Here is a 16,666-nt window from a genome sequence, read left to right on the forward strand (position 1 = left end):
GGAAAAGTTTAATGAGGCAGAGCTTGGTACCTTTGGGGCAACCTGCTTTGGTCACCTTCAAGGTGTGGATGAATTGGCCTTCAGTGGGCAATTGGCCATGACATGTCTCTCCGTAAAGTGGCAAATCAAGGGGTTAAAGACGGGCTGATCTATTTAATATGTTGTGAATTGACCCCAATTCACAAAGCAGGACTTCTGCCTCATTACCAATCTACTATGTGACGAACCTTATGACATAAAGATAGAGCCACAAAGGATTAGACTGCTAAGTGAGTAGCCACAAAGGATTAGGCTGTTGAGGGAGTATTTTCCAGAGACAGCAACAGTTACAATAACAACGGTAACTCCCAGTAATATATGGTTCTTATATATATTATGATTCTGTTCTAGTATGCTATTCAAGCATTTGGACATCTTAATCTTGTTGTATACGAGTAAAAGCTTATTAACAAGCACAGTTGTCAAATGACTCTTCTTTTGATGACTCGTGAATAAAAGCAACGCGAAAGTACTTTTTTTTTTTTTTTTTTTTCATTTTACTTTTTATTTACCAGTTGATGGTGCTTTGATGCCATATTAAATCCATAATATGGAGGGCGGCGGAATGAGTTATGATTAGACAGGTCCAGGGTTCCATTTGACGTTGAACTTGAAACTGTGATCACGAGGGTGGATTCGGTCATTCAGTCTAAAAAATATTGTGTTTGATTGCAACACCAGTTGAAAACTGATGCTCCAACTCTTATTTCAAAAACGTCAATTGACACAAGGACCAAAGGATGTGGCTTAGAAACTTGATTCTCGCTTGAGCAAATCGCAGCAATTGTTTGTGCTGCAGCTTTATGGAATACTTTCCAAAATAAATTTAGGAATTTGAGTGATTTTACCGTTACCAGTCTCGCCAACCAAAATCAAAGATTGGTTGGCTTTGAGAGCTTGCAAGAAGTTTCTTTTTGTTGCGCAAAGTCTTCATCTTCTCAAGAATTTCTTAGTACCTCTAGAGTAAGAACTTCCGGTCCACCTATTGATCACATTGCTCACCGCAGTGCAGCTCCTCTAGAGGTAGTATGAAATTCTTGAGAAGAACTTTTCTAGTTTGGCACCAGAGAGAACCAATCTTCGACTTTAGTTGGTGAGACTGGTAGTGTTAAAACAACCCAAACTCCTAGATTTGTTTTATAAACTGTTCCAATAATCTACAGGACAACTAGTTGTTTGTGAAGAAAGACAAGTGGTCGGTTGCTCGAGTGAGAATCAAGTTTCTAGGGTACATCATTAAGCTTGGTGGCATCTGAACGGATCTAGAGAAGATAAGGGGCATTCAAGAATGGCACACACCCATGAACATGAAAGAACATGAAAAAACTTAAGTTTCATCCATCCTCAAATTCACATAAGACGCCTCCTCTATTTCCCTTTTGTTTATTATTTTAAAGGATACTTTGGATGTGATCCTTAGTCCCTAACATTCTTTGACTAAAACCTTAATAGTATTCAAAGTTTGATCAAAGTCCCTTGATTTTGTACACATCATTATATTGCTATTAATATTTATATTTTTATAGTTTTGACATTACTTGTTTGATATTTTATGAGATTTATAATCCTATAAATTTAAAATCCCTCATTATAATAGTATTATAAACGACTACAATAAAAAAAATTCAAACATTTGGATTGAATAAATGGATAAAAACTATGTAACAATAAGAAATAATAAATGGCAAAAGAATATATCTATAGTGTTAAAAAAATTGGTACATTTTACAAAAAAAATTGGTACAATTCACGTATAACAAAGTGGTACATTAATAAATAAGAATGGGTACATTATAAATAAATTAGGGTCCAAATGAAAGATTAAAAAAATTATGAGTACAAATGAAATTTTAAAATATATGGGCGCAAAAAGAAATTAATACATGGGTACAAATAAAAACTAAAAAGAAAATACTACAAATTAAAAATAAAAAAAAAATAAAAAAGGTTGCAAATTAAAAGTTGGTACAAACTAAAAATATAAATATATGATACAAAGTTTAGCCGTAAAACATAAATATACCATATGTAATTTGACACACCCCGACCGGAATCAAGGTGTGATGGTCGTCACGTGACAGTGACGTAGCCATGTGCACAGTGCGTAAGCAAAAGATAAATAATAAACGTAAGAATAAATAAAAAAACCAAACTACTAAGTAAGCTAGTTAAGGTAACACACTAAAGCGAGACTAAGTGTGATAAAAATAATCAGAGCACAGAAAGCCAAAGCGCAGTCCAGAAGAACGAATACTAATTACACAACACCCAAAGGTGATCCTACATTTGTGATGTTCTGTCAGAACCACCGTCAAGTCCTCGTGAACCACCAAAGCTGCTTCTAACTAGAACCTGGAGGGGCGCAAAACAGAAAGTGTGAGTGGGCAAAAACAAAGCTTTTCAAAATCATTTCATTCTCAAAAGTTCTAACCCATCTCCGTAAAACCTGTATAATTTCCCAGAAAATAGAATATACACATATATAGAAAACATGTTCAAAAGTATGCTATGTTGAATGCCTCCACATAAACTGTAAGTAACCCAGGTAATGTCAATCAATGCAAGTAACATGTCAGCCGGAGTCACCTAACGTGACTTGTATGGCTGAATCTAGAGCTCAAATCCTTAACTCACTAACTATACCTGCACACGAGTTGGAACCACCTAAAGTGGTCTGTACAACAGAACTGAGTGTAAATAAATACGCTCAAGTGCTACGATCACGTGAAGACTGGGCGAATAATCGCAGGTCACCTACGAGTTGAAACCACCTATAGTCTGTACGACAGGACTGTGCACCTAACTTGGATCCAAGATAAGCGTGTGGTGCGGGAGGTGAACATCACGTGAAGGACTATGCCCTACTCTGGGCGGGAGCACTAACACCGGGGGTGCAAGTTATGAGCTCTCTATGCATATCACATAACCACTACGTCATAACCATAAACTATAACTTACCTGTGCATCCGCAGCACCAAACATACATATATGCAACTACTCATGCATAAATAAATAGGCAAACGCTATGCATGGCATTTAAAACATATAAACATTCCATTTCATTTTTTGGGAAAAACCACAAGTATATAGGTATATACGGAAAACCAAAAGCCCACTCACTGGTATGTGGAAGGGTTGTAACCCCCTTGCCTCGAGTGACTACGCTTGTCCTCAGGGTGGGTCTCACCTATATGCGAAACAACTATAAAAACGTCAATTTAAAGCACATAACCAAAACTAGGTAATAACTTCTCATACAATCCTCAAATGGGGTGTTTGGATATACCAACGTGATCTACTCAACCTCACGAACAACCTATATTTTTAAAATAATTTTCTGACCTCCCATGCGCCAGCCACACACGGGCAAGTGCATGGCACACGTGTGGTAACCCTAACGGCGTTAGGGAATATTCCGTCCAAAAATGAAATATACCGTTACATATACCTAATGCCTTTAGTATATTCCATCAAAGTTGACAGAATATTTGTTATCTTCTCTGGTGAGTCTCGCCGGCCGCCGCCGTCAGCCCCGCCGTCTGCAACTCGAATTCTCGTCAGAAACACTTTCAAGCCCTGAAATTCACAGAATCTCACCGGAGAAACTTCGCAAAATCCGGCCAACCTTAGAACTTGCTATCCCGACGTCCAAAATCCTTCAAACTTGTTCCCCGAGCTTCGTACGAGTATTCTAAAGCTCCCTAAGACCTTAAAATCTACTGAAACATTCGCAATGATTAGTGCATGAAAATTGGGTTCTCGGGTTTTCGAGGGTTTCAAGTTCTAAAAATGGTATAGATGAACTCAGGAGCTTGCAAGGAGTTCGAATCTTACCTTCTAGACGTCGATCCGTGCGTGAAAGGTTGGTTTTGAAGTTCGTCCGTACACTTGCAAAGGAAATGGGAGAAAATCCAGGAGAAAGAAGAAAGAGGGAGTCACGAGAGTGTGTGGTATGGGTGTGTGTGTGTCCTGTAGAGTCAACCACCAAAAACAACCAAACAACACACCAAAATGGCAAATACCCACCAAGGGCAAAATCGTCATTTCACACCTCCGGTACAATTAATTCGGGATGAGCTGTCACATAATTTTTCTATCATTGATTAATTATACAATGTCACATGATAATAAACACATGGGCACAAATATAAATAAAACTTTAAAAAATATGGGCACAAAAAGAAATTAATATATGGGTACAAATTAAAACTGAAAAGAAAATTGGTACAAATTAACAAAGGTTTGCAAATTAAAAATGGGTACAAACTAAAAATAAAAATATAAGATAAAAAATTTAGTCATAAATATAAATATACTAATTGTAACATTTTTAACACTAAGGGAATATATTGAAAAATAAAAAATATCTATTATTGAAATAATTAATGATGTTATTAATACCTAAGGACCTTGATAAAAATTTGAAAAGGAATAGGGTTTTAATCAATGGTGTAGCAAAAAAATGGATGGGAACCTAATTTCTCCTTTTTTAAATATCTATACTTCTATCCTAACCTTCCTCGTAGATCTGTTAAACATGTCTTGTTTGTTGTGCTCATGTCGTTTTTGTATCATATATGTTATCTTAACGAGTCGTGCGATGTCAAACTTGTTATCTTAATAGATGATCTGATAACGACCCAATTTTCTCACGGGTCGTGTCATTGCGTAACGGGTGAACGGATCATGCAAAAAATAACCATATCTAATGTCTAGATATAGCAAACAATATATTATCGGGTTCTTATCGGGTCACCCGATACTGGCCCAACTTGTTAATAGGTTATTAATGGGTGACCCCATAATGATTAGACTCATTAATGGGTTGAGCTGAAACTTAATTTTCATATTATTTTGTGTCGAGTTAATAAGATTGTGCAAGAAATTCTTAGGCCTACTTCCTTATCAAATGTCTTAAAAATATTAAACCTCACGATTATTCACATACGTAGTGTGCGTGCAATGCCAATATAAATTTAAATATGCATAGATATACATGGGTTAAGATTTGAAGACAAACACAAACTGTCTGTATTTTGGAACATTATTTATAGATCGTCTTTACAAAAATTAGACAAAATGACGAATACAGATTTCTATAAAGAGTTACTAAATTTAATTCAAAATAATCATATGATTTCAAATTTGTGCTATTTTTTGTAAACATGTCTTTTGAGCTAAAACATAAAAATAGACGGTTGAATATTGTTGAAATACATTACAGAATGAAGCCTACAAAAACATGTGTCTTCAAATCTAAATATTATATATTTATATATTTAAATTTCATAAAATCATATCAAAAAAATCTCTATGACAAATATCTTTTTCACCCACGAGCTTGTAATAACAAATGAATTTCTGATGACTTCTTTTTCTAATTAGAATTGCGTGATACTTTTTGAGTCATCAGCAGTACATGCATAAAATATTTTTCCTATGGTATACTGTATATGGGAATCATCCCAACTTTACTTTGCTTGTTTATATATGTTGTGTTTCATAAATTAATATAATAACAACAATAACAAGTAACTTCATTATTTTCAAAACATAATAATGCATCCTGGTTAAGATATTGGAGAAACTATATCTATATAAGTATTATTACTTTAGTTTAAAGTAGGAAAAAAATTGCACTATTCATCTTTGCTATGAAATGAGACTTCAATTTTAACTTATTCACCCTTTTGTCATCAACCATTTTTGGATTGGTCCTTTCTTCATAACAACTCTAAAGTAATTGAGTTGCATGTTGGGCCTGGTATGGTAGTGAAATGACCTTTTAGCTGGCTTGATTCCAAATGCAACGGCCACCAAATGTGGGCAATTTGGTCATTGTCTCCTTAGAAGGTGGGGTGGTTCCTCTGTCTCAATTGGTTGGGTTGAGAGGGTGGGTTAGCAAAATATCAAGGAAGGATTTGGACATTGGAGTAGACAAAGTGATTTTAGGGAGGGGTTTGGGTTGATCGAGAGCTTCCAAAAATCTCTCTCTAACCTTGAGCCCAAGGCCACCCTGCTTTCCATTTTTCATCTCTTGCATACTCAAACCTAGTTGCTCCACCTCTTTTTATAAAAAAGAATAGCAATAGTGACCGTTACAATATAAAGGAAGTGCCCAACTCGTGCAAAGCACGTGCAACAAAATGCCAACTGAATCCTAAATTTAGGGAATTTTAACGAAAAGCTACTGTTCATTTTAACGAAAAACTACATTTTTACACTAAAAAGTCAATTCTGATACTATTCACTTTACCTTTTATTTTGTTCATATCGTTAAAACTCAAAAGTTTTCAAATCCTTTTCATTAGTTTTCCTTACCTTTTATTTAATCTTAAAGCCCAATAGTTCTTGCCACTTTCCTCCCTTACTACTTCTTCAACTCCGATTCCAATCAAAACTTTTGCTCCAAATTTCGGTAGCGCCTTCCCCTCAACCTTCTGCCAACATTGCAAGGTTTTGATGATTCCGACTGTGTTTCAAAATTGGAAGGATACACAACATTGGGTCTTGACTAAACAAAGTTTTCACTGCTTTCTATTTTTTAAGAGATTTTCAAGGTTTACTTTATCTGTTTTAGTTAAACTCTCATACTCTTATGTTTGTATCTCAGCCACCAATTTAATTTCCCTTCCCACACCTTTGCATGTTGAAGTCCACTTCAACATAATCTCCCTAGAACCTGCGCGATTGGTTTGGGTTCTAGTTTTCCACGTCAACCCGACGAATCCGCCAACACCCGGCATTGAGGTTGGCCTCAAACCATTCATCATCATCTCAGTCCCTTAATAGATTTGCCGCTGCTTATGCAATTAATGATGTTTCTCAGTTCTATTAAAGGCCCAATTGAACATGGAATTTCATTCAGTCGCTCTTCCATGCATCCTTTGCTTTTTCGGTATTCTAATGCTGATTGGGTTGAGTGTCGAATTTCTTGCTATTTCATGGGCCAAATCATGTCTCTTGAAGCTCCACCAAACAACCCACCCGCCCAAGTGCCCACTCTTGCTTGTGCCGAATCTTTGTGGCTTATATTTGTTCTTCGTGAACTTCGGTATCACGTCTCTACTTCAAGTTTATTGTTTTGTGATAACTACCTCTTACTGTTGGATTACGGTTCAAAGTTAGGATGATGCAAAAACTGTTGGATTACGGTTCAAAGTTAGGATGATGCAAAAATTAGGTTTGTGTTGCTTGTTTTTTTTTTTGGCGTCCTAATTGGGTTTGGATTTGACATTTTGGTTGAATTCCTTACCTGATTGAGAGATTGTGTTAATTACCTATTTGATTAGGATTTAGATTTACTTCCAATTAGGATTAGTATTCTCATTGTAACCTAAGTCCTATGCATTATAAATAGGGCCGCAGGTTTAGTGTATTTTGTGTGCCTCACCATTAGTTTAGAGAGTTTTCTTTAGTTCAGTTTTCGATCGAGGTCATAGTTTGGAATCATGAGTAGAAAATTCATGGCTTATTCGTTTGGTAATTCAGTGAAAATCAATTTGTGAGTTAGAGAACAATTTGAGAGAATCTTCTCCATTTGTTGAGTTCTCTACTTGTTTGGTTTAGGGCTATAATTTGTAAGATTTGAGTTGTGAGAGTTAAACACTCTTTTGTAACCTCTGTTTGTTTAGTGAAATTCCTCACCATGCTTCGCCCGTGGACATAGACTTTGAGCCAAACCACGTTAAATCTCATGTTCAAGTTTTAAGATTGTTTGCTTTAGCTTTTGCATGACGTTGATATTTGGTACTTTGTTAGAATTCGCTTCCCTCTGTGCATAAAAGTAAAACACTTACATGGCCAGCAATTCGGTGTTTCATAATCGGACTAAGAATTAAGACTATATGTCACTCTACTAATTTACATGGCGGGAATCAAAAAAAAAAAAAAAAAAAGCAGGTAGTTTTGCCACGACAGTCTACCCTATCAGTGGCCGAAAAGACTCACAAAAACATTTCAGCCTCTTCCTGACCACCATCCTATAATTCATCGGTGCCATGAATCGAACCCAGAACGTGTTATGTGGAATACAAGCTTGTAATTCATCTCCAACTACTATTCCACCCTGTGATGGTTGGAGGGAATCCCTTGAGTTAGCATAATTCTTTTAAGTAAGGGAATTTGACGCTCGTTTATTATCCCCCGAGCCCCGAATAAATCTAATGGAAACAACAAACTTGAATAAACAAGAATGAATAAGAAGCTAAAAAAAAATGTGTTTTATCAATTCTCATCGGTTAATGACAACAATGTTGGCAAAATCTGTCACCCAGCTTCGTTTCCGTCTCTAAACTTTCTTTTTAGATGTGACTAAATCTGGCGAGGTGATTTGATGTAAAGTGGGCATATTCATATGCATTTCCCCTTTTTTTCTGGTCGTGCATATCCATTTCTTCCACATCCCTCACCACCCTTTCTTCCCATTCTTCATACTATTCTCTCTTGTATTTTCCCTCTATCTCCCCCAAAAAAAAAAAACTGATAGCGAAATAGGCATTAAAAGGGCACTGAGTTTTTATAAATCAAGTCTAAAAACAAAATAATATCTCTTGAAACTAAAAAGGATACGAATAGCAAAGGGTCAGCTTTTATTGATTGAGCTTTCAAACGTACAACAAAAACATGATTTGAAGTTAAGATAGAGCAGGATCACCATATTTCACTAGGATGTCCCTGTGCCAGAACACTATACTACACAAGTACAGCATGGTTATTTATCTAGAAATTTAGAAGCTTACACCTTTTGCTACTTTATCATTGTTCTTTGTCATTGCATTTCGAGTTGTAAGCGTTGTTACTCCGCCTTCTTCACAATCTCTTCCAGTGCTTCCCACAATTTTGGGTCATCAAAATCTTTAATAACAAAGGAGGCTCCGGCATTAATCAATGCTTCCTCGGGGTTCCTTGTGCCTAAACCCACTACCGGCATTCCAGCTGCTACTCCAGCTTTCACTCCCGAAACAGAATCCTTGACAACCAAAAGTAGAACAGAGATGAGTGCAATGTATGTCAAAATTTTACTGAAGATCGAATGCTATTGTTGATTGCACAGCACAAAGTTCTGAGAGACAAACCTCAAAGATGAAAGCATGCTCATTTGACAGGTTAAGCTTTTCAAGAGCCGTCAAGTAAGGATCAGGAAATGGTTTTGCTCGTACGCATTCCTCTCCAAGAACAACAATTTCAAAGAAATCCGTGAGCTTCAACTTTGATAATATTAGCTCGGCATTTAGTTTTGGAGCATTTGTTACCGCAGCCCGTCTCAAGCCTTGTTTTTCAATCCATTGGCGCAACCTAGGTAGGCCCTTAAGAGGTTCTATCTTTTCAGATATCAATCTGCAACATCACACTCAGTAAATCAAGTTGAGACAAGAGATAGGGTCCTTATATAATTGAAAGAGATAATTCCACAACTTGATACAGAAATAGAATTCCCCATTAGTCAAGGAAGATTGTAGTTGATACAGTTTAAGATAATTTCCTTCCATCCACAGAAGAAGTCTAACTAATAATACCAATGTGTTATATACCCGAAATGTATTTGATATCAAGCATGCAGTTTCTTGACAGATTTTTGAAGTTACCTTCGGAACATGGCTTCCTTATCTACCAAAAACTGTCTTGCTCTTTCGATATCCCAATCAGGAAAGAGGATACTACAAAGATACTCATTATGTCCTCCAGTTATCTTCTCACTGAAGAATTCCTCAGTGATAGGAACCCCACCATTAAAACCTACCTGTGGTACACCAAAGCGTGAGTCTGAGAAAAATGCTGTGTTTGTGCATATGTCTGCGTGAGAGAGAGAGAGAGAGAGAGAGAGAGAGAGAGAAGCCTACTTCTTGAAGCATTTCACGGAAAGCATAATAATGGAAGGGATCTGAATCACACAATGTTCCATCAATATCAAATAGAATTGCTTCTAGAGGTGCAACACAAGCTAGAGAAGATTTTCTGTCGTCACAAAATGGAAGGTGATTAAAGCAAGCAATCAGTCACAAAAACTGAAAGTATATGAAGGTGACAAAACTAAGATGCTATGTCTAGTGGCTTGGCCCAATGAAGCACAACAGTTTGTTCTAAAATAAATATTACTTTAGGTAAACATATATCACAGTTAAAAATCTTTAAATGCTAGATAAGATACCATACTTTCTTGTCAATTGTGGTGAGTCTTAACATTTTACAAAATGCATGCACAAAGATCTCTTAATAAAACTACCAATATTATAGGATGCAGAAAATTATCGCAGTGCTAAGAAAGATTATGAGCTTCGGCCTTTTGTCCCGCTTAGTGTTTTCTCGAGTTTAAGCTATACTAAGTTGGCAAAGTCAAGCTGATAACAAGTAACCAGAAGACAAATAACTTTGCTAATTTATCACTGTGCACACAAGGCAAATAGATTTGCAATCAAAATCCCCTTAGTCCCAGCATCAATGTCTGAAGGGTTGAACCCTTTGAGCTAATAAGAATGAACATATTTGTTAAGGCAGGATAAGGATCAAACTTTTTCAACTGTCCATTATATCAACCATTGATCCCCGACCCAAACCACAAGCAAGGGGAAAAGAAAGGTTTTTAATTAGACAGAACACAACTTTTCCCGAAGTCGACAAGGAGCGGATTTCCGCTTAGTATGCGGGTTGCCAAATGTTAACTAGGGCTCAAACACATACAGCTTTACATTAAAGGTCTAGTGGATCGCCGGCGAAAAGGCTGGCCTGTTCAACTTAAGCAATTTGCCAGCGATCCCACACAAAATTAAGAAAGAACAAATTGACAATTTTGTTTGTTTGCTTGTTCAGAATCAAGATCGGAATTCATAAGAACAATGCTATTCTCAAACATGCCGATTCCTGTAAACCGGAATTCAGACTAAATCACTCAAATTATTTTCATCACATAAAATGTTCATAGCTAATGAACAAGGACAGCAACGCTCTTCTAAATATATAATTTTTGCCCAACAATTATACTTTCCATGCAATACAACGAAAACTCGAACAAACACTGATTCCTACAAAATTTACCATTTATGAAATAAAATAACAAAATCAGCAGGAAATTTTGCTTTGGAGAACCAAAAATAATTTTTTTTTTAAAAAAGCAAGAAAATAAAAGAAATACCTATCGAGTGCGTGAGCATTTGATGAGAGGGACGCCATTGTTAGCGAGGGAGATCCGGATTTAGTGGGGTTGCGTGTGTGAGTTTTCTGGAGATGGGTTTTGGGAAAGTGGTGAGAAGGAACAAGACGAGAAGAAGGGAGAGCGAGCATGGTATGGAACGTTGGCCGACCTCTCCACTTTTATGGGGTTGTCGATTTTTTTTTAGCTTCTCTTTTCTTCTTTTGAAATGGAATATTCTATCTAAGAGTTGAAAAATGCCATTTTAATTTGAAAGAAGAAGAAGAATAAATGGCTTGAGCCCAAAAAAAAAAAAAAAAAAAAAAAAAAGAATAAATGCTTTTTATTTGGAAAAGAAGAATAAATGCCATCTTATTTCGAGAGGAAGAATTAGTGCCATTTTATTTGATAGAAAAATAAGGATAATACTACATATCCAATCCACTCCTTCTAAGTAATACGGTTTTATCTTTCAACTGAAAAATTATTTAAACAGTTTATTTTGAATATTTTACTTGGCATTCATATCTATTTTATACATTCGAATAATTCTACAAACTTTAGTTACAATGATTTTTTAAAAGATAGTCCGATGAAAATTCTAAAATTTGTACGATGAAAATACGCTATAAACTTTAAAATTAAATTTAAATAAAATACCATTTTATTTGATAGAAGAAAACTTCAATTTTAGTATTTTTTTTTTAATCTTATTTACAATAAATTTTAACAATACCTCTAATTGCAATTTGTAGGCTTTATTACACTTTTTTGCACTCTAAACTTTCAATTAATTTTGAATTTCCTAACTTTTACTTTGTGCGAAAAGTCTTCGCCCTGTTAGTTTACCAATTGAAACTCGTGCATGTAAGAATTTAAACCTAAATTAAGTTGAAATTGTGAATGTTGGATTAGGGGTTTTGGATGGTTTTAAAATGAACCACGTGTATTTCAGTTTTAGAAATTTACATGAGTTCTTAAAATTGTATTGGTGTAAACTTTTTGTCAAATTGATTTTTCAGTCCACCGTAACTAAATAATATGATAATTATCGATACTATTCTATATACTGATGTGGCTATGTGATGTCCACATTACCTTATTAAGAGTAAATGAGTGAAATTTTTGATGGTAAAGTCGACAATATTTTATTTTAAAAATGGTAGTTATTGTTTAATGTCGTAAAAGCAGTATGAATGTTCACTATAAAAGTAGTGAGATGACCTACATGAAAACTTTGTAAGATGGATGATTGAATTTCACTACTCATTTTTAGACTTTGTGAATAATGTTTCGCTTTCCTATTTAGGTGTGCCACTGTTTACTGTATAATGTCAAATGAAAAACCTCTATCTAAAGAAGTGAGATTGCATTAGTGGATACACTGAAACAACTTCATTTTTTCCTTGCAAAAAAACAAAAGCTCAAAAGTCAAAACAGAAAGCAGGAAGAAATTATACAAATTTCTCTCACTTATTTTCTTATGTATTCTTCTCCCTTTATCCAACATAAGTAAAGAAAACAAGACAGGGCGACTTATCATGTTCCACTTCGTTCTCTAGTAAATGTTCTCTCCTTTTGTTTTTTTTTTTTTTTGTTTTTGCCTATTTTTAACACATTATCTAGCACGGCGACCTAATCCTAACTAGTTTTGATCTCCTTTGCCAAAAATTGTTTCCCATAATTCGACATTGGAAAAGAGTCAAAGATGTTTAATGATATCTTCATGAGACAACATACATGGTCCTACTCTACTCCGAGAAACCCATAAATGACCAGAATTTTGTTGGATATGCATATATTGTTTTTCTCTTTGATTTACCTAAAGCCCACTCACAAATTGGATGCGTTCACTTATCGAAATACAACAATCTGGAAATACTTGCTCTCCATGAAGTCAATTGTGAATGTTTTTTTTGTTAAGATCAATGATTCATCACATCCAAAATTCATAACTTAAAAAGCACACTCATGTATTGCTCAAATGAAGAAAGGATTCATTAAACACGATAAGACCAAACATATATCTCCAAAGTTTTTCAACACACATAAGCTTTAGAAAGCTAAAGTTATTAAAGTCAAACAGTCAAACAAATTCAATCCAACAATAATCTAGCAGACTTGTTCAACAAATCTCTACCAAAGTGTACATTCTAGAAGCAGGTGCATGGTATCAGATTACGTCGATTTATTAATCAGTCAGATTGAAGTGTGGAATCAGGGGAAGCACCTGAGACATGTGTGTTGTACTCTTTTTTCTTTGACTAGAATTTTTCCCATTGTGTTTTTCATAGCAATGTTTTAATGAGGCAACAAAAGCACACTCAAAACTACATAAATGATCCAAGCAAAGTTGTATTCTTTTCCCTCAACTACGATTTTTCTCACTGAGTTTTTTTTTAGCAAGGTTTCAATGAGACAATCGATATTGATATATAGGCATCCAAAGAAGAGTGTTGTAAAAGTAGTATGAATGTCCACTATAAAACTAGTGGGATAGCCTACACAAAAGCTTTGGAAGATGGAAGATGGAAGATGGATGATTGAAATTCACTATTCATTTTTAGACTTTGTGAATAATGTTTTGCTTACCTATTTAGGTGTGCCATTTTTTACTATATAATGTCAGACGAAAAATGACACACCCCGACCAAAATCAAGGTGTGACCATTTCAATTATCAAAGGTAGTAACCCCTTGCCGTAAAACCTGTATAATTTCCCAGAAATTAGAATACATATATATATATATATATATCACAACCATGCTCAGAATAGGAAAATCCACAAGTATACCATGCCAAAAATCTCAGTATAACAAATTAGGTAAACTAGGTGACGTAAGTCAATGACAAGTAACATATCAGCCGGAGTCAGCTAATATGACATGTATGGCTGAGTCTATAGCTCATCCATCCAGTCGAGAGTCACCTAATGCGACCTGTACAACTTAACCAATAACTCAACAAGTATGCATGTGCACGAGTCAGAACCACCTAAAGTGGGCTGTACGACAGGACTGGGTGTAAATAAATACGCTCAAGTGCTATGATCACGTGAAGACTGTGTGAATGATCGCGGGTCATCTACGAGTCGGAACCACCTATAGTGGTCTGTACGACAGGACTGTGCACCTAACTTGGATCCAAGGTGAGCGTATGGTGCGGAAGGTGAACATCACGTGAATGACTGTGCCCTGACCACGGGCGGGAGCACTGACACCAGGGTGCATGTTATGAGCTATAGATACATCTCAGCATAATTGTGCAACTCACATCCACAATCTATAAACTCACCTGGAACTTACATGAACGCTCGCAGCATCAAACATAAATATGTGCAACTACTAAATGCATATTCTAAACATAAAACATTTGGCATGGCATTTTAAAACACAAGTCCATTTAAACACATTTTCTGGGAAAATACCAAGCATATATATATATATATATGTATACTGAAAACCAAAAGCCCACTCATATTTTCTGTTTTGCGCCCCTCCAGGTTTTAGGTAAGAGTGCTTGTTGGTGGCTTACGAGGAATTGACGACAGTTCTGACATATTATCACTAATGTAGGACAACCTCTGGTATTGTATAATTAGTATTTGTCCTACTAGACTGCACTTATGCTACCTATGCTCTGATACCAAACTGACACTTCCCGACCAAATTTAAAACTTGATGGGCAGCACACCTTGATTTTTGTCGGGATGTGTCAAAAAACCTCCAAATAAAGAGGTGAATTTGTGCCATTGTTACACTGAAACAACTTCAGTTTTTTCTTGCAAACAACAAAAGCTCAAAGCAGAAAGTAAGAAGAAATTATACAAGTTTCACTCACTTATTTTCTTCTGTATTCATCTCTCTTATCCAACAAAAGTAAAGAAAACAAGACAAAGTGATATTTATCATGTTCCATTTTGATCTCTAGCAAAGATTCTCTCTTTTGACTATTTATAACATTTAAACTAATTTTTATATTTTCTATGTTTACACCGTATAAAATACTTATTTTCTTTATAAAAAAAAATATTCTTTTATAGTTTATCTCTATTATTATATATATTTAATTCTACTTATACTCTAGAAGATTTTAACAACCACTAATTTTTTCGTTATTACTGTCTGCAAAATTTTTACGTACTTATTTATTTATTTTTCATGGCAAAACTATAACGATTTTATTAGCATTTTAAGAAAAAGTACAAACTTCAAATAGTGCATTATGGATTAAATTTGAAGGATCCTCGAACAAAAAGGACTCAAAACAAAAAATAACAACAACTTGACCATTCTATTAGCCACCATATCAATTTTTTGGGTGTGACAAGAACGAGAACACATCCAACACCAAAGCCAAAGAAACTTGAATTCTTACAACTAGAAATTCGATCACTTTATACTCCGTCACCTGGAAAACTATGCGCACAAAATTGCCAACAAAACGGGTAAGGGAACACTTTTTGCATACAAGCAACACCGACTTTGAAGACAAACTGTGAAAAAAAAAAATGGTGATCACTACCATTAAGATTCTACACACAAAATCACTAAGAAAGCTATCGGTTGCATCAGAATAAACTGCACCATGAGACAATTATAGACACCGTCATATGTGCACTTATATATTTTATTTGAGTGTTCATCAACAATTAAGCGCCTTAAGAAATTTTTTTTTTCAAACGCCTAAATTTCAAATGAAAAATATTTAGCGGTTGAATAAAGAAAAATGTTCATACATGGGTCTTTTAATAATTTCCTAATTTCCCAAATAAACAAAATAATGCCTTTATTGATACACTTCAAAATAAGTTCACCCAACAAAAAATTTTGTGACTGAACTTGCAAACTTGCCCTTAATTCTTATAGTAAGACCAACTCCAACAGTTTTTCTCATTAATTGGTTTTCGCTCAAAAGTTTAGCTAGATATTATTAAAAAATAGATTAGGCTACTTTTTTTCCTCGTAACTTATAAATTAAAATTTATGTAGATTATCTTAACATATTTTATGAATATTTTAACTAAAAAATATTTAGATTCCAATAAATAGTAAAATTACTAAACTACCCCATGAAACGTGAAAGCATGGAACAACGTGGTGTTAGCCTTTCTTTGTAATAAAATTATCTGTGTTTGATTTAAATACTTTTTTTTTAAAATTGTTTTAGCTGTCAAATTAAATTTTAGATCGTTAAATTTTTCTTATGATTAAATTTAATCATATTCGATCATAGTGTTGGATTTAATGTATCTATAAATCAATTTTTTTTTTTTTTTAAAAATTGACTATGAATCATTTAATTAGGGGTGTGCAATCCACACACTCCAAATTACTTCTCGCACATTCCTTCTTAATTTCTATCCGTTGATCTTCTTTAATTCATACAATCCGATTGCTGAAAAGTAGAAAGGTATGTGAAAAGTAAAATGGGGTGTGTAGATATCACACCCCTTTAATTAACCAACCATCCATTATTTCCAGTCGTTTGATCACAAAA

General features: G+C 34.9%; 1 protein-coding gene across 1 annotated transcript; it reads right to left on the reverse strand.

The window, feature by feature from the left end:
- Positions 1-8,613: 8,613 nt before the first annotated feature.
- On the reverse strand, positions 8,614-11,418 carry LOC137747135 (2-deoxyglucose-6-phosphatase). Its single transcript, XM_068487159.2, has 5 exons — positions 11,171-11,418; positions 9,882-9,996; positions 9,627-9,781; positions 9,117-9,378; positions 8,614-9,010 (listed from the first exon to the last, which is right to left on the reverse strand). Exons 1-5 carry the CDS (start codon positions 11,317-11,319, stop codon positions 8,837-8,839), a joined length of 855 nt encoding a protein of 284 aa, XP_068343260.1. The 5' UTR covers positions 11,320-11,418; the 3' UTR covers positions 8,614-8,836.
- Between the last annotated feature and the right edge of the window lie 5,248 nt (positions 11,419-16,666).

Source organism: Pyrus communis, chromosome 2 (assembly GCF_041283825.1).
Source record: "Pyrus communis isolate YQ-2024b chromosome 2, ASM4128382v1, whole genome shotgun sequence".
Classification (NCBI taxonomy): domain Eukaryota; kingdom Viridiplantae; phylum Streptophyta; class Magnoliopsida; order Rosales; family Rosaceae; genus Pyrus; species Pyrus communis.